Here is a 21,678-nt window from a genome sequence, read left to right on the forward strand (position 1 = left end):
TTAAGAATGGCATGTATTACGAGTCAATTGTCTAATTGAGTCACCGTTTTTCTATTAGAAAGAGTATGAAAGTTATAATAAAAATGAAGATATACGATAGATCGTGGAGTGGCACGTTCCATATGCTAATGCTATAAGACAAAAGAATAGCTAATAACGTAATACTTCGAGATTGAAGCGTCCAGAGAATCTATAAAGCAACGCTCGTATTATTCACACGATACACCCCCCGGCCCCAACTAAGAAAAGATGGACATCCACATACCACATGCATTATCTGCGGACATCTGGGGTAACAATAACCTCTTTTAATTAACACAAGGCTGAGCTTTCTCTCAGAGATCTGGTAGATTCCATTTTCCATGCTCATCGTTATATCCACCCTACCCTCCTCACCTCCCTCTCATCCCCACCACTACTCACACCGACGCTTACAAATACCCCATCTGAGCGTGAAAATATCAGACTTATCCTCATATAATTACTCCCATCTTCCTCCTGTCGGTAACCCCTCTCCCGGATCCAGATCTCCTCCCTCAAATCGCTGGTTGATGGGGCTGGAAACGAATGGCTCGACCGGTAACCAAACCGGTCTAAAGTTCCTTATCTACGGCCGAACCGGTTGGATCGGCGGGCTATTAGGCCGGCTCTGCGAGGAGAGGGGGATCCCTTTCGCATACGGGTCGGGTCGGCTGGAGAACCGGGTTGGGTTGGAATCTGACATCGACTCGGCCGGCCCGACGCACGTGTTCAACGCCGCCGGGGTGACGGGGCGGCCCAACGTGGACTGGTGCGAGAGCCACCGGGTCGAGACGATCCGTGCCAACGTGGCCGGCACGCTGACGCTGGCTGACGTGTGCCGGGAGAAGGGGCTAGTGCTCATCAACTACGCGACGGGATGCATCTTTGAGTACGACGAGGGGCATCCCCTTGGGTCCGGAGTCGGGTTCAAGGAGGAGGACACTCCCAATTTTGTTGGGTCCTTTTACTCCAAGACCAAGGCCATGGTATGTAATGTTACTTCCAGTAGATCTCTTTGCTTTTTGGTCGCGTTTAGCAGATCTGGATCGGAGAGATCAAGCTCAGATCTTGGAATATCGGTTCCATTATCCATGTTGTCTTATTTTATTTCTTTCCTTTCTATAGTTTGTTAAGAATAAAGCCCTTTTCACAAGCACTCCTACAAACATTTCGCAAAAAGTGACGATGTGTCGTCATACAGTCATACTGTGTATTGATTATGATAATTATTATGTTTAGAGAGAAAAATTGAGGGTTAGTAAGATGCCACGTCGTCACATTTCGTACAATGTTTATAAGCATACCAGTGTTCGTTTGTCAATTGTAGTGACTTAGTGGACTTGAGGCGGTTTTTATGATTTCGACATTGGTAAGGTTTAAAGCGAAGATTTTGGAATGATGGACTACTACTAAGATCTTTAGTTTGGGAATGCCGGTTAACTTGGTGTAGAAATGCCATCATTGGTACTTTTTAACTTTTCTGGCTATTAGCATAGGTAACTTATTTGGGAAATTTGAATCATAGAAAAGATCCAAGCGTAAAGTTCTCACTGCAGTAGAGTATCTCTTCTCATTGTAATGTCGACGGTAAAATTTGATAAGCACAAAAACCTACCTTGCCAAAACATAATTTGTATAGTAACATTCCTGACTAATGTAGGAGTGCTGATATATAAGGTTAGAGAATGATAAATATGTCCGGAAATCATTGTTATAAGAATGGCCTGGTATGTTAGTAGTTTTGTGAATGTCTCCCTGTTATATTCTTGATAGTTAGTCTTTGACCAAAAGGCTTCAACCCTATTTCCTTGAAATATAAAACCACTAATCTCCATCCTGAGATTAGTTTAGTCTCGCAACATCCAATACAGCACAATTCAAAGGATGGCCCTTGGAAGTTGCAAGTTTTTTGTAGTATTTTCTGTAATTGACAAAGTAGCATTTACCAGAAGGGTCCTACCAACTAAGCTTAAAAATGATGGCTATTAAATGCTCAAAATGGTTGTTGACAATGCAGGGCTTATCTTTCCGATTATGTGCCTCTTGATCAGCAAATCTTTTGCGTTTTAAATTCTGACAGGATGTTATGAGTTTTCCTCAACTTCTAGAACTAATTTTTATGTCATTACATTTGCTATAAAACTGCAAAGCTAGGCTACATGTTTTTGTATTTAGAGTGACTAAATAGTAAACATCTGAGTATCTTGAGACTGTTGGATGTTGGTCCTTGTCTTCTTGGTCCAATATTGATTTCGTACTATATTTTAAAATGGACTCTGGTAAAACAGAGGAAATGTTCAGATATCCTGACCACACTCAGAAGCTTTAAGATGACATAAGTAGAGAAGAATTTCTGATTTTCTATCAACAGATACTGATCTTGACATGATGACAACAAAAGGTACTATTATGTGAAATATGCCACCCTAGTTGTAAGAGTCATTATAGAATTTTGTCCCAACAGGATAGCTTCTTTTAACCTTTCGCTTAGTTAAGAAGATGATACACCAAGATAAAAATCAGCCTTTTGTTTAGTTCCGAATGCCTTTTCAATTGCTGATTTTAAGTTTGTGTTACAAACTAGCAAATGAACGTAGAATTTCTTGGTCGTTGGTGGGCACGTTACCACTTCAACGTATCTTTCTTTCCTGCAGAATTCTGACTATTTGTAAAGAAAGATAATTTGCTATCCTCTGTTGTCAAATTGTGATATATTATTTCCTTTGAAATCTATTGAAAGAGTATGTGCTATCTTATGTTGTTTCTTTTGAGATATATTGAAAGAGAATCTGCTATTTCTAATATGGAACAAATTTTTTTGACTAAATGAAATCCAGGTTAGTTGGTATTGTACCTGCCTGTTTAAGACATTTCTTGTTACTTGAGAACTATCTAATAAGCTTGCAGTATATCGATAAAAAAACTTGGGAGTGATTACTTCAGCTGGTTCTGCCGTGATTTTGGAGTGCTTTGTTTTTATCTAATTGTGCATGCCACTCAAGTATCTATCCTGTGCAAACTGCATCTCAAGTTCATGTGGTAATATTCTTATAGAAATAACCTGTAAATGAAAATTTGAGCAATTTGGTGGTGAATCATGTGTCTGTGTCTGTTATAGGTTGAAGAGCTGCTCAAAAACTACGAGAATGTCTGCACCCTGCGTGTCAGGATGCCTATTTCATCTGATCTATCAAATCCACGCAATTTTATTACCAAAATCACCCGGTATGATAAGGTTGTCAACATCCCCAACTCCATGACTATCTTGGATGAGCTACTGCCCATATCTATTGAGATGGCAAAGAGAAACCTCACTGGAATCTGGAATTTCACCAATCCTGGTGTGGTCAGCCATAATGAAATCTTGGAGATGTACAGGGACTACATCGACCCAAGCTTCACCTGGAAGAACTTCACTTTGGATGAGCAAGCAAAGGTAATAATTGCTCCCAGGAGCAACAATGAACTCGACACCACCAAGTTGAAGAAAGAGTTCCCTGAGCTTCTGTCAATCAAGGAGTCGCTCATAAAGTTTGTGTTCAAGCCAAATCAGAAGACAGCCAATGCTTGAGGATCAGAGTCCTTTTGTCTTCCATCTGACCTTCTTATGAAGGTCTTTACTTCTTTGCGTTGCAGTTTGGAAGGCCCAGTATATTATTCATCATCAATAAGCGTGACCGGATGGTTCACCTTTTGGTCATAGCATGAGCTCTAATCTGTAATACTAAGTTTGGTTGTAGAGAAATTGCTGGGAAGTCGCAGCTATTTTTTCTTCTCGTTGTGCAAACTGGAACTGTTTTCAAGGTGTTGGTTTTCCAGGTACTGTTAAATTCATGGAAAGGGTCTTTAATTAAGTATGCTGGCATTAAATTACGAATGCCTCCTCAGAATCGGCAATGCTGGCATTAAATTACAAAAGCCCCCTCACGAGGATATTGTAAGTCATGTGGCTCTCCAATCTCCATGAATATTGAAAAAGAGAGGGATGGAGTTGGCCAGGGCTATGGATGTGTATTTATACGCAAGTGCTGTTAATGTAGTGTATATATCCTCCGTTATATACATGTACATGTATAGACTGCATTGATTGTAAAAAAAAACTCAGGTGGAAAGTCCTATTTGACTCTTGACAAAATATGCGTTGATTGGGTAGTTCCAGACAAAAAAGGTAAGCTGAGTTGGCTAGTTGCAGTTCCAGAAGTTGCCGTTTATATCAATTAATTAGAAGAAGAATACAGAAATTTATATTCATTCAACTATTCTAAAATCTTCTCCACTGTTTAGCACCTTTATTCCAGAATAAAAAAGGTTTATTCCAAAATAAAACTCTTTTTCCGTCGAAACAAACGACCCCTTAGGCACTACTGCCATCTACAATGACAATAGGGCTCCTGACCACATGCTCAGCGGAAACCCACCTCAAATTTCCATCTACAGATCCCTTTCTACTCCCTTTCCAGCTCACACTCACCGTAAACGTCATCTTTTCGTTCACGTTCGAAAACTGCAGCTCCGGAGGCGTAACAATAACTGACACCTCCTCCGGCACGTCGAGCTCTACCTTGTATCTCGAGTTCGCCTTCCCCACATTGGTTACGGTCCGGTTCACGGTCACTGGTTTATCGGCAGGAGCCACAACTATGGCTGGGTAGTTGAGTTGGGCCTCGGTAATGTTCGCCACCTTAGAGCATGTCACGTTGTGAGATCGTACAATAGCAAATAAGCCGGTATCCCCGAAGAGATTGCAGATATATCCGATGTAGTCATCTAAACCGAGATCATATACTAGTCCTGGATCCGCAGCCTTTGTTGGGTTTACTTGACCGGCTCCCATGGCGTAGAAGGGAGCCTTTTTTAACTGCTCGTCCAATACCGGCATCCCGTCGCGGCCCCCGGTGTCAGACGTCGTCATGATCGCAGACTTAATGGCGGCCGGTGACCAATCCGGATGCAAGCTCTTCAAAAGCGCCGCGATGCCACTAGTGTGGGGCGTGGCCACGGAAGTGCCGGACATAATGTTGAACGTCTTCATACCACTATTTCCTGATCCGACCTGTGTAGGCCATGCGGCTAACACATTCAGGCCCGGCGCCGAGATATCCGGCTTGAGAATTCCGGGGCTCACCTTGTTCGGTCCCCTAGAGGAGAAGTGCGCGATGACTGGAGCGGGGGATACACCGAGCACCGTGCCGTTGAAGACGATCGAAGCCGTCGGATTTTTCGACGAGCCGTATGTTGTAATGTTGAGGTCGTAGAGCGAGGGGAGTTGAGAGACAGGGAGGTCGACCGCCCGGTCGTCGGTGGTGAAGCCGTTGTCGGGCGGATTGATCCTTATGAACCCGGCACCGCCCGCTTGAGTGATGCCATCAGCGAGGTTTTTTAAAGAGAGAACTACTGGCCCATCGCAGACCACTATCTTACCCTTGATTGGAAAATTCGTAAAGTCGTCGCATGAGCTGAATTCGGGAGAGTAAGCGAGGGAGCACGAATTGGAAGTAGAGTTGTCTTCTTTCTGGTTGAGTGCTTCCCCGTGGAATTCTCTCCCATCCCCGAGCTTAACAGTCGACCTGAAGCTTCTATCGACGCTGCTGGCCGCCACCGTAAGAATCCACGGCGCCGCGTTCGACGCCGAACTCGGCATGGGGCCACTGTTTCCCGCGGCGCAGCTAACAACGACACCCTTCTGCATTGCACCAAAGGTTCCAATAGCAATAACGTCGTCAAAGAAAGGAAGAGAAGGACCGGCAATAGAGATGGATAATATATCAACCCCGTCCTTAACAGCTGCATCAATTCCGGCTAGCAAAGCGGCCTCGGAGCAAGTACTCGCGTTGCAAACTCTGTACATAGCCACGTGTGCGCGTGGGGCAAGACCGGCTGCCGTACCGCCTGCTAACCCGAAAGCCTCAGCATTAGCTACGAAGTTGCCGGCCGCCGTGCTCGACGTATGCGTGCCGTGTCCCACGTCATCGAAAGGAGCTTCTTGTGCGTCGACTAATGATTTTGCACCGATGAGCTTATTGTTGCAGCCTTTCTCGAACGCGCACGAACCCCTCCATTTGTTAGGAGGGGGAGGCATTCCTTCGTCGGAGAAAGAAGGGTGGGTGGGTGTAATCCCAGTGTCTAACAGACCAATTATAACACCTTCGCCGTAGCTAGAAGAGTTCCAGAGTCCATTTCCTGGTGTAAGACCCAAGAATTGAGGGGTGTGAGTGGTGAGAAGTTGTAAGACTCGGTCCGGGTACGAGCGCACGAACTCGGGTTTATTGGAAATGCTAGCCAACTCGTCTTCGGTTAGCCTCGCGGCGAACCCACTGAACACCTCGGTGTAGGAATGGATTAATCGTGACTCGCCCGAGGTGGACTCGGGTAAGAACGACTCGTGCCAAGCCCTTACGTCGACAAAGTGATCAGCATCTGCAGGTGACCGAAGTTGGACTACATAAGTCTCCAATTTGTTGGAGGATAGCACTAGAGAGGAAGTGGAGAAGAGTAATGCGAGGGGAAGGAGAGGAGAGAAGGATATCATCTTTTTCCTCTCCACGAGGAAGAAGAGGGGATGGAGATATATGCGAATCAAGCGCAATTATTGTTGGCAGTAATATGGAAATCTAGCAGTGTATCCTGGCGATGTGCATGTACATATACCCCTTTTGTTTTAGGATTTAAATTCTCTGGCTGTACCTGGGCACTGGGTGGTTCCACACAAGGAAGGTTAATTTGCGGAATTGTGGTAGGAATTTAAGTTGGCTCGTTTATCGAGTCCATATTTTTAAGTGTTAATGTACCAAGAATAGTAATTGTCGTTTAATTCATGAAACAATTCAATTGACACCATAAATTGTGCCTAGCTAGCTAATTGGATTCCATCAGTAGATTCCGAAATGGCCATCGAGATCGGGACACTTTCCTTGAACAAATATTATGTAAATAACTTCGTTATAATAGGGGATGATTTTCAATTACAATACAACCAACGAATCGCAGATTCGTACTACATTGAGGAGAGGTTGGATAAGAAGTGGCATTCATTCCTTAGACGCCCCTTATTGGTGAGCACTTGAGTGGCATGCATTGAGCAAGGACGGGCCACTGTGGTCCGCGCCAGAAGGGAGGAAGTGCTGAGGGACTACTGTAAGCTCTCCTCGGATCATTTCATCGAACACTGTGCTCCCCTGATCGTTTGTTATCAAACGCCGGCCTTCTCGCGTCAGTGAGGTGCAGACAACGCCTTCTGTAACACCTTAAAAGAAACTATTATTATCCAAATTTACGATAGTACAAAACTAAAAGCCTTTCAAAAATAATTGAGCATATAAACTTACTGGATGAAGAGTGCCCTTCTCGGCGCTCATGCGGTCGTGCCTAAGAACCGAAAGATAGGCAACTGAATGGATCTAACCTTTGTACTCGGAGAAAATTAGCAAAAAATAATAATATGAGGCACAATAATTGCTGTTTCTATCCATTAATTAGAAGAAGAATCCTGCGGCTACTTTATTTGCTTGATTAACTTAAAGGGAATGTTTCATTTCACACCCTGTCTTATTGAGTTTTTCAAGTGACAACCCTACCTTATTGTAATTTCCAATTTCCGATGTAGATAATCTCTTAAGAGAATCATCAACTTTGACCGAGAAATGTTAGACATCTGACAACCATCAATCAGTATGTAACTTTTCAACATCGATTCGCCTGCATATAATAGTTAGGTACAAGATGAGGAACACGCAAAACAAATCTTATTAATTAGCACAGGCATTACATAACATGACAAATTACACCAATTCTACTACCACTACTACTCTTACGCACTACTACCATCTACAATGACAATGGGGCTCCTGACGACATGCTCAGCTGAAACCCACCTCAAATTTCCATCGACAGATCCCTTTCTACTCCCCTTCCAGCTCACACGCACCGTAAAGGTCATCTTCTCATTCACCTTCGAAAACTGCAGCTCCGGAGGCGTAACAGTAACCGACGCCTCCTCCGGCACGTCGAGCTCTACCTTGTAACTTGAGTTCGCCTTCCCCACATTGGTCACGGTGCGGTTCACGGTCACTGGTTTACCGGCAGGAGCCACAACTATGGCCGGGTAGTTAAGTTGGGCCTCAGTAATGTTCGCCACTTTCGAGCATGACGAGTTGTGAGATCTTACAATGGCTAATAAACCAGTATCCCCGTAGAGATTGCAGATATATCCGATGTAGTCATCTAAACCGAGATCATATACCAGTCCTGGATCCGCAGCCTTTGTTGGATTTACGTGACCGGCTCCCATGGTGTAGAAAGGAGCCTTTCCGAACTGCTCGTCCAATACATGCATCCCTTTGCGGCCTCGGGTGTCGGACGTCGTCATGATCGCAGACTTAATGGCGGCTGGAGACCAATTCGGATGCAAGCTCTTCAAAAGCGCCGCGATGCCGCTAATGTGGGGTGTGGCCATGGAAGTTCCGGATATAATGTTGAAGGTCTTCACACCGCTATTCCCGGATCCGACCTGCGTAGGCCATGCGGCTAAAACATTCAGGCCCGGCGCTGAGATGTCCGGCTTGAGAATTCCGGGGCTCGCCTTGTTCGGTCCCCTCGAGGAGAAGTAGGCGACAACCGGGGCGGGGGACACACCGAGCACCGTGCCATTGAAGACGAACGACGCCGTCGGATCTTTCGACGAGCCGTATTTTGTAATGTTGAGATCGTATATCGAGGGGAGCTGCGAGGCAGGGAGGCCGAGCGCCTTGTCGTTGGTGGTGAAGCCGTTGTCAGGCGGATTGATCGTTATCATACCAACGCCACCACCCCGAATGACGGCAGCAGCGATGTCATGCAAGGAGAGCAGTACTGACCCTTCGCACACCACTATCTTACCCTTGATTGGAAAATTCGTTAAGTCGTTGCATAAGCTGAAGTCGGGAGAGTAAGCGAGGGAGAAAGACTTGGAAATGGAGTTGTCTTCTGTTTGGTTGAGTGCCTCACCGTGGAATTCTCTCCCGTCCCCGAGCTTAACCGTCGACCTGAAGCTTCTATCGATGCTGCTAGCCGCCACCGTAAGGATCCACGGCGCCTCGTTCGAGAGCGAACTCGGCACTGGGCCTCCGTTACCGGCAGCGCAGCTAACAACGATCCCCTTCTGCATCGCACCAAAGGCTCCAATAGCAACAATGTCATGACTGAAAGGAAGGCTAAGACCGCCGAGGGAGAGGGATAATACATCAACCCCGTCCTTAACCGCAGCATCCATTCCAGCTAGTATATTGGCCCCGGAGCAACCAGTCACATTGCACACTCTGTACATAGCCACGTGTGCGCGTGGGGCAATACCGACTGCCATACCGCCTGCTAACCCGAAAGCCTCAGCATCGGCTACGAAGTTCCCTGCCGCCGTGCTCGACGTATGCGTGCCGTGTCCTACGCCGTCGAATGGAGCCTTTTGCGATCTCTCAACTAATGACTTTGCGCCGATGAGCTTGTTATTGCAGCCTTTCTCAAACGCGCACGAGCCCCTCCATTTCTTAGGCGGGGGAGGCATTCCTTCGTCCGAGAAAGAAGGATGGGTGGGTGTAATCCCAGTGTCTAACAGGCCAATTATAACACCTTCGCCATAGTTAGAAGAATTCCAGAGTCCATTTCCTGGTGTAAGACCCAAGAATTGAGGGGTGTGAGTGGTGAATAGTTGTAGGACTCTGTCTGGGTACGAGCGCACGAACCCGGGTTTATTGGAAATGTTAGCCAACTCGTCTTCCGTTAGCCTCGCGGCGAACCCAGTGAAGACCTCGGTGTAGGAGTGGATTAATCGTGACTCGCCCGAGGTGGCCTCGGGTAAGAACGATTCGTGCCAAACCTTTACGTCCTCATCGAGGGCAAAGTCAGCATTCGCAGGCGGTTGAAGTTGAACTATATAACTCTCCAATTTGTTGGAAGACAGCACCAGAGAAAAAGCAGAGAAGAGCAGAACGAATGGAAGGTGGAGAGAGAAGAAGGATATCATCTTTTGGGTCTCCATGAGGAAGAGGGGATAGAGAATGCTAAGGCTCTGTATGTTTCCATATATATTTATATATATAGATAGATATGTGAATCAACCGCAATTATTATTTGGTAGTATACGTGGAAGTCGAGTACAGTGTATTCTGGTGATGTGCATGTATAAACACCGCTTGTGCTACAAGATTTAAATTCTTTGATTGTACCTGGTCAGAAATGCGTTGTTTGTGTGACTCCAGACACGGAAGGCTGATTTTGGTAGGAATTTAATTTGGGTTCGTTTATCGTTTCCATATTAGTGTTAAATGTACCAAGAATAGTAATCGCCGGTTCCATTCATGAATTCACATCGAACAATTCTAATGACACCATAAATTCGTGCCTAATCAGATTCCATGACGGCACTCGGCCAGTCGGGAATAACTTCTCTGGCCAGTCGGGAATAACTTCTCTATGATAAGGTATGATTTACAACTACAATTCAAGTAATAAATCATAGATTAATTACTACTTTATTTTTGGAGAGATTGGACGTTCACAATGGAACTATTCCTTATCTATATATCTAGATTGATTTTTCACATATATAATTTTAACTTTTAAAATATCATAACTCCCCCGATTTTTTATTTTTTATTTGTTTGAAATATCATAATTATCATTGTGACCTTTTTAACTCTTTAAAAAGTAATATTATGCTTCGAGATTGCGCCTTTGTTGGGCCGAGCCCATTGCTTCTGTCGAGGTGGCCCGTCCAACTGCCAATGCAAGTAGTCGGTTGTTCGTCGGAGTGGATAATTACGGAATACAAAACAATAAAATTGGAAGTTAGAAACTACACGATTCCTTCCATCCACACTTCTGCAACACAGAAAGGCCCCACCATGGAAATAAAAGGATTTGCTTAGAGGCAGGTGAGTCGTTTGTTAACGTAAGGGATTACATAAGCGAGAGCTAACTAGTAATGAGAACTTGTTCATGTTGAGCTTAAAGGAAATGAAGGTGCTTACCCTCTCCAAAAGCTAAGAGGGAAAGATATCGAGATTAGGTGGTGCTCATGTATCTCAATTTCTTCACATCCTATTATTTACCTGATGGTTATCCAGCTAGAACATTCTAGGAACAAATAAAGTACCTTAAATCTTAACATGTGGCAAAAAAGAAAAAAATAATAATCTAAACATATTTTCTTTTATTGAGAGAAAAAGATACATGACGCATCGAGGAGGGTGAGCGAACTCACAAGAGGAGAAAGAGTAATCCTCCTAATAAAATGGTAGCGTTCCTTAGAGCCTTAACTGCGGCTTCTGCTTTCCCTGCGGCCATCGCGGTAGGTGCTCTCTCTTCCTCCTCCTCCTCCTCTTCTTCTTCTTCTTCCAAGGCCCCCTCGAGAGCCCACTTCCCTCTTCCAGTATCTTTTCGCTCGGCATCAACGACCAAAGGTTTCGAGGCTATTAGAAGCCCAATCCTCCCCATGGCTGCTGTCAAATTTGATTCTCCTGCTACCGAGCTGAAGAACTCCGAAAGGGTTAGCTTTTCTCCAATTCTTCTTAATTTCTCTTTTGTGTTTCCATTCGCGGATTCTTACCCTCTCTTTTTGTTTCTTCTTCTCGCAGCCAGATGGGGTTCTTCCGGAACTTTTGGTGAGTCAACTTGAGTATTATTCATCTCTTGTGTGCGTAATTCTTTGGATCTTGATAGTACCATGTCGTTTAATAATAACACGTCGCTTCCTTACTTCGACTGGGGAATTGTGATGCTGGGATGTGGTCTTTTCTAATATGGTATAGTGTTTGAGTTGTGGAAATGTCGTCACAAAGTGTTTGGACAATTCGATAAATTGGGTGGCATTAGAGCAAAATGTCGTCTGATTGTCATGTAAATATAATTAATTAGGTTTGGACAGATTCGTATTATAGAACAGTGATGCCTTTTCTCGCTAATTGATCTGAATGATTCATTTCGCACTTGCTACATTGATGCTGTCTCCATTAGGGAATTGATCGGTGGAGGTGTAGGACAACAGGGTGACTGAAATCAGCATATAATTTAAAGAGAACTAGGGACTATGGCCACACAAGTTGATTTTGGAGATTGCAATCGGACCAATTTCAAAACTTCATTTCGGAGGTTGCAGGCAGAAATTTGAAGGGGAACTTAAATTAAAAGTGTCAAAAACTTCCAAAAAGTAGAGTTGACTTAGAGATTATGGTTAGATAGATAGGCAATGCCGTATCCTGGATTTTGAGCCACCCGTGTAAAGTAAGCTATGAGGAGATTCACCTAGGACATAATGAAGAGAAGTGAGAACTGCAGAAGCTTTGTTTTAGAATTCAAGATCTAAAATAAGGCAAAGATTCTCTGTAGTTGTATTTTACTGAAAATTTCATTCACTAGCTTATTGAACAGGTTCACTTTAATTCTCAGGAGCAAAGAACTACTCATTGCACTCCAAATTCAGGGAAATTGAATTGGAAAATGGTTGTCAACGTGATTGAATTATACTTTTCCATTTTTATCTTAACGGCATAATGTGTTATGGTGGAAAGAGGATCTGACCTAATCTTCTTTTTAAGTTGAGTTTCTACTGTTTATACCCTGGCTTCAGGAAACACTCAATATATTTATGATAAGCATCTGTCTGATTTATATCCCTAGAGTTCCATATTCTTCCCAAGTAGCATTCTGGTTAGAATTTCTAATGTGAAACATCATTTTCTTACTTGAGTTTTATTTATGACCTTAGACAGAATTCATGGTGGATATGAAGTGTGAGGGCTGTGTTTCAGCAGTGAAGAACCACCTGCTAAAGCTTGATGGTTGGTAATTATTCTGTATTAAACCATTTGTTGCTCAATCAAGTGTACTTGCAACAGCATGCTAATTTTTTGGCATTTGTTTTGAAATGTTTGTATGCATGATCTAATGCTGCACAATGTTGGCAACAGGTATAAAAAGTGTTGATGTAGACTTGAGTAATCAAGTGGTGAGAGTTCTTGGATCTCTTCCAGTGAAAAGCATGCTGGATGCTCTGGAGCAGACAGGTCGTAGTGCACGATTGATTGGACAAGGAAACCCAAATGGTAGGTAATTTTACTTTTTTTGTGTATCCTGCACCAGTTGAGAACCCTTGATCGAGTTACGCTGTACCTTTGTCTAACTTCAATAAAAACTTTTTCTTTTGATGTACATTATCTCCTCAGATAATCTTGAAAGTTGAAAATGTTATATCTGAAATTTACTAGACTACTAGTATAATGAGTTCTACCACTAATTTGCACTCGTGAAGTAGCTATAGTGTCAAATGGTTGCCACTTATATTATGTTATGACAGTTTCAGCTATTCCTAAAATGGATTGTTGTTTGGCATATCTTATTAGTGCCTCTTGTTTTCTCGAATCTCATTTTACACTTCTCTTTATCTGCTCACATTTGTTGTTATTTACTTATTTATGATTCCTAGTTATGAAGACTAAATTACAGATATTCAATTAGATTTTGTTGTTTACTTATTAATGATTTCTATTTGTTTTCTTCTATTTTACCAACTCTACATAAGCCACTTGCGGATCCTATTTTTCTCCATTATCTATTTTGTGAAACTCTTAATATTTTCCTTAATTTTTTGTAGGTTTTTCCATCTTCTGGATTTTTAAGTTGACTTGATTGTACCTACTTTTAGTTTCTTTCAAGTTTCAAATTTAACTTTGTTTCATATTTCTAGTAAACTTTTGTATACATGACATATGTTAGACAGTGGGAAAGAAAAATGCCAAGCAATTTGAGGCACTAGCTTTATATTGGAAAACATGAATTCAATATCAGGTATGCGTTGTTATGAAATCATTTATGATGAATGAATCTTCCACCATTAACAAACTACAAACTGTCCAAAGAGTTTGTGCATTCAAATGTATTATAGCATGAATAATGTCGATATTAGTTTAATAGATTCCATGACAAAATATAAAATTATCTAACTCATCCACTTTATTCCTTTCTGCTGCCCGTCAGTTAATTGAATGCAGGGGCATATTTGATGTTTTCTTTTACTAATAATTGAGTGACTGATTGCTTACTGTTTTTGTAGATTATATAGTTTCTGCTGCTGTTGCCGAGTTCAAAGGTCCTGTTGTATATGGTGTTGTACGCTTAGCTCAAGTGAACATGGAATTAGCTAGAGTTGAAGCCAACTTTAGTGGCTTGTCACCTGGAAAGCATGGGTGGTCCATAAATGAGTTTGGGGATTTAACCAGAGGTGCAGCAAGTACAGGAAGAGTGTTTAATCCTCCTAATCATATGTCTGAGAAGGTTACCCTCGATTCTTGTTTTATTTTGTATTATGCATCATTTATTTAGTCGTGTATTTTGGAAATCTGCTGCTTATCATGCTTTGTTGTGTGTGTTTGATTGAAGTTATAGTGTTGGTGGCAGAGTGCAATCTGGTAAGTTCAGTGCTGTGTCAGTCTGTAAGCATGATTTTCCTTTTAGATTTCTAGTATGTAATCAAATCCTTTATAGTTCCTATAAATTTTATGTATATCGAACTTAGAAGTTATTGAATAGGATGATCTATTAGTTAATAGAGAGTGCATTGTTGTGGTTCTTGCTTATTTGAATGAGATTCTGCACTGCTTATTAAAGTTTGCATGTAATATCTCGAGCTATCAGACCAAACTATCAACAATCTACTCTTCTATTTGATATAGTTTCTATGTCTTTAATAGCTAGATGACATTTTTTTAATAGTTTCAAAAGCAGCTGTAATTTATGCGTTACTAAACAGTTAGTTATTGCTAACAGCCACTTGGTGACCTGGGAACACTGGAAGCTCTTCAAACAGGCGAAGCTCGTTTCTCAGATGCTAAACAGATGATTAAAGTTGCTGAGCTGATTGGCCGTTCTATTGTAGTATATGAAACTGAAGAAAGATCAGACCCAGGCATTGCGGCAGTCATAGCAAGAAGTGCTGGAGTTGGGGAGAACTACAAAAAGCTCTGCACCTGTGACGGAGTCACCATATGGGAATCAAGCTAGGAATCAAGCTAGACTATATTGTCAGTTATAATTACTGCAATCTGGTTCCTTTTCGTTTTTTATTTGTTATGTCATTGTACACTATCTAGTTGTAAAATCAGATGAGAAGAAACTCTATCCAATAAACACAATTCTGATGAAACTGAGATTATTAATTGAGGCATCAAAGTTAACAAACTATTCTCATGCGATGAATCAAAATTCCTTTCTGGACTACTACACCAATGTGATATTGCTCTCATGAAGGATATTTGAATCTTTTACAGCAGATAAAGTTGGTTCATCAACAGATCTTACTAAATCGATTCACAACGGCGGCAGCCATGTTAGTACGACCGGACTGCGAACTGAATGCACTCCGTCGCTCCATGTCAGGGCTCCGAATTCTGGTGATGACTCTGGAGATTTTGTTCTGAAAGTAACCTTGTAAGATAGCTTCTGCTTCTGTCTTGTAAACTGCAGTTTGTTAGGCTCAACTAGAACGTCTGCACCTTTGAAGGGTGTAACCTTGACATGGTACGTTGAAGCTGGATGACCAACATTAGTAACAGTCCTGTGCACTGTCAACACTGAAGCTGGCTGCTCAGAAAAAACGGCAGAAATGGCTGGATAGTTCAGATCTCCTGGAGAAGCGAATCTATGCTTGCAAGTTTTATTGGAGTTCTTGGAGAACACTTTGAGCTGCAAAGGTGTAAGCTTCTGTGTGCATAAAAATTCGAAGTAGTCTTCTGCACTGATGTCATACACCAGCCCAGGATCCAGAGCTTTCAAAGGATGTATATGGCCAGCACCATGATCATAGGAAGTCGAAGGCGAAGCCGTGGCTGCATCTTTCAGCGGCCGGAAAGTGTTGTCATGGACGTAGGCGGTAGTCATCAGCGCCGATTTAATCTCAGCTGGACTCCAATCCGGGTGGCCCGCTTTGATCAACGCGGCCACACCGCCGACGTGCGGGCACGACATGGAGGTTCCTGACAAGATGTTAAACCCGACACGGCGGCGATCAGCCACCAAGCTGGACGGGCTAGCGTCGCCGCTCCACGCAGCGAGAATGTTCACCCCCGGTGCGATGACGTCCGGCTTGAGGATCTCCAACGTGAGAAAGTTTGGCCCTCGGGAGGAGAACGCCGCGACCACCGGCGAAGGTCGGACACCGAGTTTGGTGCCCTCAAAGCTCAATGTAGCAGTGGGATTGGAAACACTATTAGCATAATGCTTGATCGCTCTACCTGCATTCTCTCCTACAGCTACTGCAGGCAAGAGGTGGCTGTCTGCCACAAGCTCTTCACCATTAGCCGCTGTATTGGTCAAGATCATGCCTATTCCTCCTGCTTCTTTAACTACTTGACCCTTCTGGACACGTGGAGTAATCCCACGGTCGCATATAACGATCTTTCCTGCAACCACATGCGGATCCAATGTCCCCTCGAGGCATAGAGATCTCGGATCCGGGTTGCTTTGGTTCCCGCCCATGTAAACCACCGGGTACTGCTTCTGAGGTAAAAGATTCCTCCTACCCTTGTAAAGCGACACCCCGGTGGAATTTATCCCATTTCCGAGCTTTATTCTAGCCGGGAAATCCCTGTCCATGGTGCTCGCTCCCACCGTGGTTATCCACGGCGATACGTTAGTGAGGCTTATCGGATCCGGGCCGCCATTCCCGGCCGAGCACGCGACGAACACGCCCATCTCCATCGCCCCGAACGCCGACACGGATAAGCTATCCCGGTAGTACGAGGATATGCCTCCGCCGAGCGAGATGGACAAGATATCCACCCCGTCCGCCACGGCTCTATCCACGGCGGCCAAGATGTCCGAGCTGAAGCACCCGCCGCTCCAGCACACCTTGTACGCGGCGATGCGGGCCCGCGGCGCCATGCCGCGCGCAGTGCCACGGGCGTAGCTGAACAGGTTGGCGTTGGGCACGGCGGCGCCGACAGCGGTGGCGGCGGTGTGGGTCCCGTGGCCGTCTTGATCACGCGGGGACTTGAACTCGCTCGTCTCGTTGATGGGCCCGGAGGAAGCCTCGTAGCCGTGGTAAAAGATACGGGCCCCCACGATTTTTCTATTGCAGTTCTTCTTCGAGAAGCCTCGGCCCACTTCGCATGCGCCCTTCCATTTGGTAGGTATTGGGCCGAGGCCCATATCATTGAAGCTTGGGCTCTCGGGCCAAATACCCGTATCGAGAACGCCCACGACAACGTCATGGTTGGCGACAGCCGATGAGTAGATGCTGTTGGTAACTGCTGGGCCTATGCCGAGGAACTGTGGGCTTCTTGTCGTGTGCAGCTTGTAGATCGTCTCGGGGAACACCGACAGCACACCGTGGTGGCTCTCCAGTTGCTCGGCTTGCTCTTGGGTGAGTTGGGCCGCGAAGCCGTGGAAGGCGACGTCGTAGTTGTAGAGGATTCTCGTAGAAGGTTCCTCTAGCTCAGACATGGTGGAACTTGCCAGGGATGCGACGGTGGAGGCATACCACTCGTGATGATGAGCGAAGGACGTGGGCATCTCAGATCTGGACATCTGGATGATGTAAGTTTTGGGCGTTGAAGTAGAGAGGGATGAGGACAGATGGAGCGAGGTTAGGAGTAGTGATAGCCATGGCCATCCTGGTTTGCTCCTAGGCGTTGTCATGAGGGGATTGGGATGGAAGAAGAGAGATCGATCTTTAGGCGGGGGGGGGGGGGGAGGAGTGAAAGGGAGTGGGATAGTGGAGTAGGAGGTGTAGTGTTTAAGTAGCTGGATTCAAGTGAGGCATCTCCTTGTACGGGGGATAATAAAAGAGGTAGGTGCTTGTAGTTGCTTTCCAAACGTAGGGAATTTATTGGGCTCTTGAAGCCTATAAAACTATTAAGGAATTGATAGAATCATTAAACTATGCATAGTATGTGGCATCTGCACTAATGAGCCCTCTTGGTAGGGGAATAATCTGAATGATTGCGTCTTTTGCATGGTGAGGATCGTATAAAGCTACGAGTGTGCATCATGACATGTCTCATGTCCAAACAATTAATTTTGAGGTCTAAGATGGTGTTTATTTTACTTCGAAAGAATGGGAATGGTACAGGGGTGATGCCCAGGACTTGAATTATTACCTACTGTTGGTGGGGAGTCCGTCGTCCATTTTCAGAGGACATACAAAAAGTGTGGATGTATCTGCAAGCATTTGTTTCTTGCACAACTACTGCTTCACTTACTCTTTCACACCTCCGGGGCCTACTACTGATTTCATGTATTCGGGATAAAAAATAAATGGAGCCAAAAATAACACTTTCTTATAACAGAATAAGTAGTGGGTGCGAATAACTTGGCCTTTACTATGGTTGGTGGAACTCCTCTAAATATAGAAGAATAATAAGACACAATTCTTGTAATTAAAAATGCCGAGCGTAGTAGCTCACGGGCAAGAAGTACCTCTTCTGTTCCGTAGATTTTATTTTATTTTTTTAAAAATAAACAGCACAAAAGAGAATGAGGTGAGAGACAGTTGTTAACACGCTAAGCTGCATTGGAATTTGGGGTTCTTTAGTCTATATCTATGACCCCATCTCCCTAGGAGTAAATGAGCTTTAAACAACACCGCCGAGGCCACGTATGTTCGTCCCATGTCCTCTGGGTGGAGGCAGGCCCACCTCACGTGGTTTCCTGACTCCTATGTCTTAAAAACTCCCGTCTTAAAAACTCCAATTCATATCATCACCAACCCACTTTAATTGCTCCAATTTAAGGCACCACCGAACGAACTCGTCATTAACCATCGTCCTCGACTCGAGTTGCTCGGCGGTTCGGTGACCAAGATGTGAATTTATTGAGCCACACTTTATAGGACGATCCAAGTCTAGATTAGGGCTTGAAGTAGAGATTAAAACGGTGGGTCGAACTAGGTCCAATTCATTCTAGAAAATACCATCTTTTAAAGGCCGACTATAATGGTTCGATTATAGATAGCTTAAGCCTGATCAGGGTTCAGGTCCAGCTCGGTCGAGCTAAGCCGAGCTTGGTCAACTAATTCGGCAAGAGTAGTTTCTTCAAGCATAAATAGCAGGATGGCATACATCACTAGTGGCCCGTACTGTGCCACCTGCAGCTATTGTCTGTAGGGTCGTCCGCCACGTGGCGAATCTTGGCCTTACGAGGCATCAGACATGTCAGGTTTGGTATTGCTTTAATTAAGAAAAAGCTTCATGATGATATGTTGTTTTATATGCAATGCAAATAATCAACGAACACGATACGCTTTAGATGTGCATCCAGCATCCAGATTATGGAAATGCACTATAGTAGCGAGTGGAACCCAAAATTCCTATTCATATAGACTTTCCCTTGCCAAGGAATTCATCAATTTTTTTCTTTTGAATGATCATAAACTTATAGGCTAATCATATTAGATAACTAAGTCAATTCTCATGAAAAATAGACTAGCTCAAACTATAAACATATAATGCCACAATTGAAAATCCACTAAATATTAACCAATAAACATCCATGGTACCTATCATAGACTAGTAAACTTTAATCATTAAGGTACAGTAGTGATCTAAAAAGTCATCAATTGAAGGCAATGTAAGACTCATCTGACCTAATCTGAGTAGCCAAATGGTTGGGTTTAGAATGTAGTTGATCCGGACAGGTAATAAATCAGGTAGCGCCGTAGCGGCCGTTTGCTTGTTTCAATATACAATATTTATAGTGTTAAAGAAGAAACTAATATAAATAAAAGTCTTATATATTATTCTCCTATGTTCTGATTAAAGAGAGAAAGAATGCGTTTTGAGTCTTTTTGACATCTTTTTAAATGTTAAAATACAAATACATATTAACCCTGGGAAAGGATATTTCAGAAAATTCAGAAAAACCTAATTTTTATATTATAATTTATATGTGTAATACAGATTTTCTAAATATATAAAGCAAATCAGCGCAGTAATGCTCTAAAGATAAACTAGTCTCGGGGAAATGAGAATCAACTCACATTGGGACTTTTTCTCTTCCCTTCAGCAAAAGGACCTTTACCGCAGAATCCTTGCCGAACAATTTAAAGTAGGAATAATTACTTTAATCAAAATTCTCGCAGTAAAATATTCACATCTCTCTGCTAAGTTTGTAATGGACCAAGCTTTTTTCAATTCGAAGTACCAAGAGGTTTGTGCAGGCAACCAATTAACATGCATACCCATCACAACATGCTCGAAAAGAGAGCTTTAATTTTGATCTACACCAGTAACATTTTCTAAATTATGCATCTTATGCAGAGATTAATGTCACTTGTTGATATAATGATCCTAACCCGAATTCAATGAATAGCTAATGACAGTCATTAGCTGCATTACATTATGGTCCTGCAGTACTTTCTAATGAATAATCTAATGCAAAATACAAGGAAACCTATAGTATAAGTGGTGCATCAGACAGTAATTGTCGAAAGCAATAAAGTTCTACGAAAACTGAAATAATAGTCAATACCAAACCAAACATGAAGCCGTCATAATTTTCAGGCAGTATGCTACTAAACTAAACATCTTCCAATGCCGTCTAATTATGTGATTTACCAAAAATTTTGAATCACCAAAGAATACATCATTTTCCATCTGTAATTTTCATTTGGTGACAGTCTTGGATCAAAGAACACATCGAGTGGCCCAATTTGTACACCCAACAAGATACGCCTTGGCTTAAGGCCCTCCTTTGTTAAGACAAATTCTGACTGAACAGTTGCCCTCAAATTAGCTCACACCTACTCGGCTTTTGGAAAGGTGAACAACATTCTTATTCTTCTATTGCTGAACTTGAGTCTCAATTTCTCAAAATTGACAGCATGGGATCAACAATCATCATCAAATGGCCAATACCGAAGTATATACAAAACCTTGAACCCACTTCCTGCTGTCAAGCCAAATGAAATTCACTATGCGATTCTATGCTACCATCTTCTGAGATATTTTATAATATTAAACAAGAAAATTAGACCTGTCTTAACTAATTCAGTTCAAAAGTTCGCCTATCATATAGCAAAGAATATAAGATATTCGCCATGCCATCCATCCAAAGAGTCTTCTCCGTAGAACAGCCATCTCCAATTCATTCAACCACATCATCTGATAATTATTTTAAAACTCACGAATACAACCACCAATGCTATTTAGTATTCATTAAGCTATCATGTTGATTATTGTTCCTATAGACATTTGATACCATTAAGCATATCATATGATATTTCTATTAAATTGGTAGCACCAATTGTAAGTTATGTCTATTCGATGAGCTTAACAATCTCCTTAAAATGTTTGTCCACAAATTCACATCCAACACCTAAATAGCAGTTTTGACGGAACTGAAGGAAAAAGAAAGGAACATATGTTACTCTTCTTCTGCAGGGTGATTTAGGAAGATGAAAATGCAAGGTTTCCTGAAAAGATTGGGTTCCTACCAGTTTTCGAGTAAAGGTACTCTTAGTACAAAATCCCGATACATGTTGATCTTTTATACTAAGATGTAGCCTAACATCATCATTTAGGTTAATGGAACAATCAAAAGAAATGAACTACTAAAAGTATGATATATTAAGATTTTGAAACAATAGATTCACTCGCTCGAAAGTGTACATAAATATGAATTTAAGTGATATAGATC

At 42.9% G+C, this 21,678-nt stretch overlaps 5 protein-coding genes across 5 annotated transcripts; 2 read left to right on the top strand and 3 right to left on the bottom strand.

The window, feature by feature from the left end:
* Positions 1-396: 396 nt before the first annotated feature.
* LOC140763309 (bifunctional dTDP-4-dehydrorhamnose 3,5-epimerase/dTDP-4-dehydrorhamnose reductase) lies at positions 397-3,855 on the top strand. Its single transcript, XM_073101434.1, has 2 exons — positions 397-1,007; positions 3,140-3,855. Exons 1-2 carry the CDS (start codon positions 552-554, stop codon positions 3,590-3,592), a joined length of 909 nt encoding a protein of 302 aa, XP_072957535.1. The 5' UTR covers positions 397-551; the 3' UTR covers positions 3,593-3,855.
* A 520-nt stretch (positions 3,856-4,375) lies between these two features.
* On the bottom strand, positions 4,376-7,175 carry LOC140762597 (subtilisin-like protease). The gene is made up of 2 exons (XM_073100471.1): positions 7,082-7,175; positions 4,376-6,438 (listed from the first exon to the last, which is right to left on the bottom strand). The coding sequence occupies exons 1-2, from the start codon at positions 7,173-7,175 to the stop codon at positions 4,376-4,378; spliced, it is 2,157 nt and encodes a 718-aa protein (XP_072956572.1).
* Positions 7,176-7,828: 653 nt separating this feature from the next.
* On the bottom strand, positions 7,829-10,030 carry LOC140762598 (subtilisin-like protease). Its single transcript, XM_073100472.1, has one exon. The coding sequence runs from the start codon at positions 10,028-10,030 to the stop codon at positions 7,829-7,831; it is 2,202 nt and encodes a 733-aa protein (XP_072956573.1).
* A 1,031-nt stretch (positions 10,031-11,061) lies between these two features.
* Positions 11,062-15,228, top strand: LOC140763065 (copper chaperone for superoxide dismutase, chloroplastic). The gene is made up of 6 exons (XM_073101100.1): positions 11,062-11,539; positions 11,628-11,654; positions 12,758-12,830; positions 12,960-13,094; positions 14,102-14,322; positions 14,815-15,228. The coding sequence occupies exons 1-6, from the start codon at positions 11,285-11,287 to the stop codon at positions 15,046-15,048; spliced, it is 945 nt and encodes a 314-aa protein (XP_072957201.1). The 5' UTR covers positions 11,062-11,284; the 3' UTR covers positions 15,049-15,228.
* LOC140763063 (subtilisin-like protease SBT1.3) lies at positions 15,218-19,786 on the bottom strand. The gene has a single exon (XM_073101098.1). It carries the CDS (start codon positions 17,680-17,682, stop codon positions 15,355-15,357), a length of 2,328 nt encoding a protein of 775 aa, XP_072957199.1. The 5' UTR covers positions 17,683-19,786; the 3' UTR covers positions 15,218-15,354.
* Positions 19,787-21,678: the final 1,892 nt, after the last annotated feature.

The sequence above is a fragment of the Typha angustifolia genome, chromosome 7, assembly GCF_048772165.1.
Source record: "Typha angustifolia cultivar Huaian chromosome 7, ASM4877216v1, whole genome shotgun sequence".
In the NCBI taxonomy this organism is placed as follows: Eukaryota; Viridiplantae; Streptophyta; class Magnoliopsida; order Poales; family Typhaceae; genus Typha; species Typha angustifolia.

Excerpts from the sequence above, each read along its gene's own strand:
- LOC140762598 (XM_073100472.1), bottom strand. The coding sequence starts at position 10,030 with ATGGAGACCCAAAAGATGATATCCTTCTTCTCTCTCCACCTTCCATTC.
- LOC140762597 (XM_073100471.1), bottom strand. The coding sequence starts at position 7,175 with ATGATCCGAGGAGAGCTTACAGTAGTCCCTCAGCACTTCCTCCCTTCT. Across the intron at positions 6,439-7,081 it reads GCTCAATGCATGCCACTCAA|ATGCTGATCACTTTGTCGAC; the intron begins GTGCTCACCAAT and ends GGTCACCTGCAG.
- LOC140763309 (XM_073101434.1), top strand. The coding sequence starts at position 552 with ATGGGGCTGGAAACGAATGGCTCGACCGGTAACCAAACCGGTCTAAAG. Across the intron at positions 1,008-3,139 it reads ACTCCAAGACCAAGGCCATG|GTTGAAGAGCTGCTCAAAAA; the intron begins GTATGTAATGTT and ends TGTCTGTTATAG.
- LOC140763065 (XM_073101100.1), top strand. The coding sequence starts at position 11,285 with ATGGTAGCGTTCCTTAGAGCCTTAACTGCGGCTTCTGCTTTCCCTGCG. Across the intron at positions 11,655-12,757 it reads GGGTTCTTCCGGAACTTTTG|ACAGAATTCATGGTGGATAT; the intron begins GTGAGTCAACTT and ends TTATGACCTTAG. Across the intron at positions 14,323-14,814 it reads CTAATCATATGTCTGAGAAG|CCACTTGGTGACCTGGGAAC; the intron begins GTTACCCTCGAT and ends TATTGCTAACAG.
- LOC140763063 (XM_073101098.1), bottom strand. The coding sequence starts at position 17,682 with ATGACAACGCCTAGGAGCAAACCAGGATGGCCATGGCTATCACTACTC.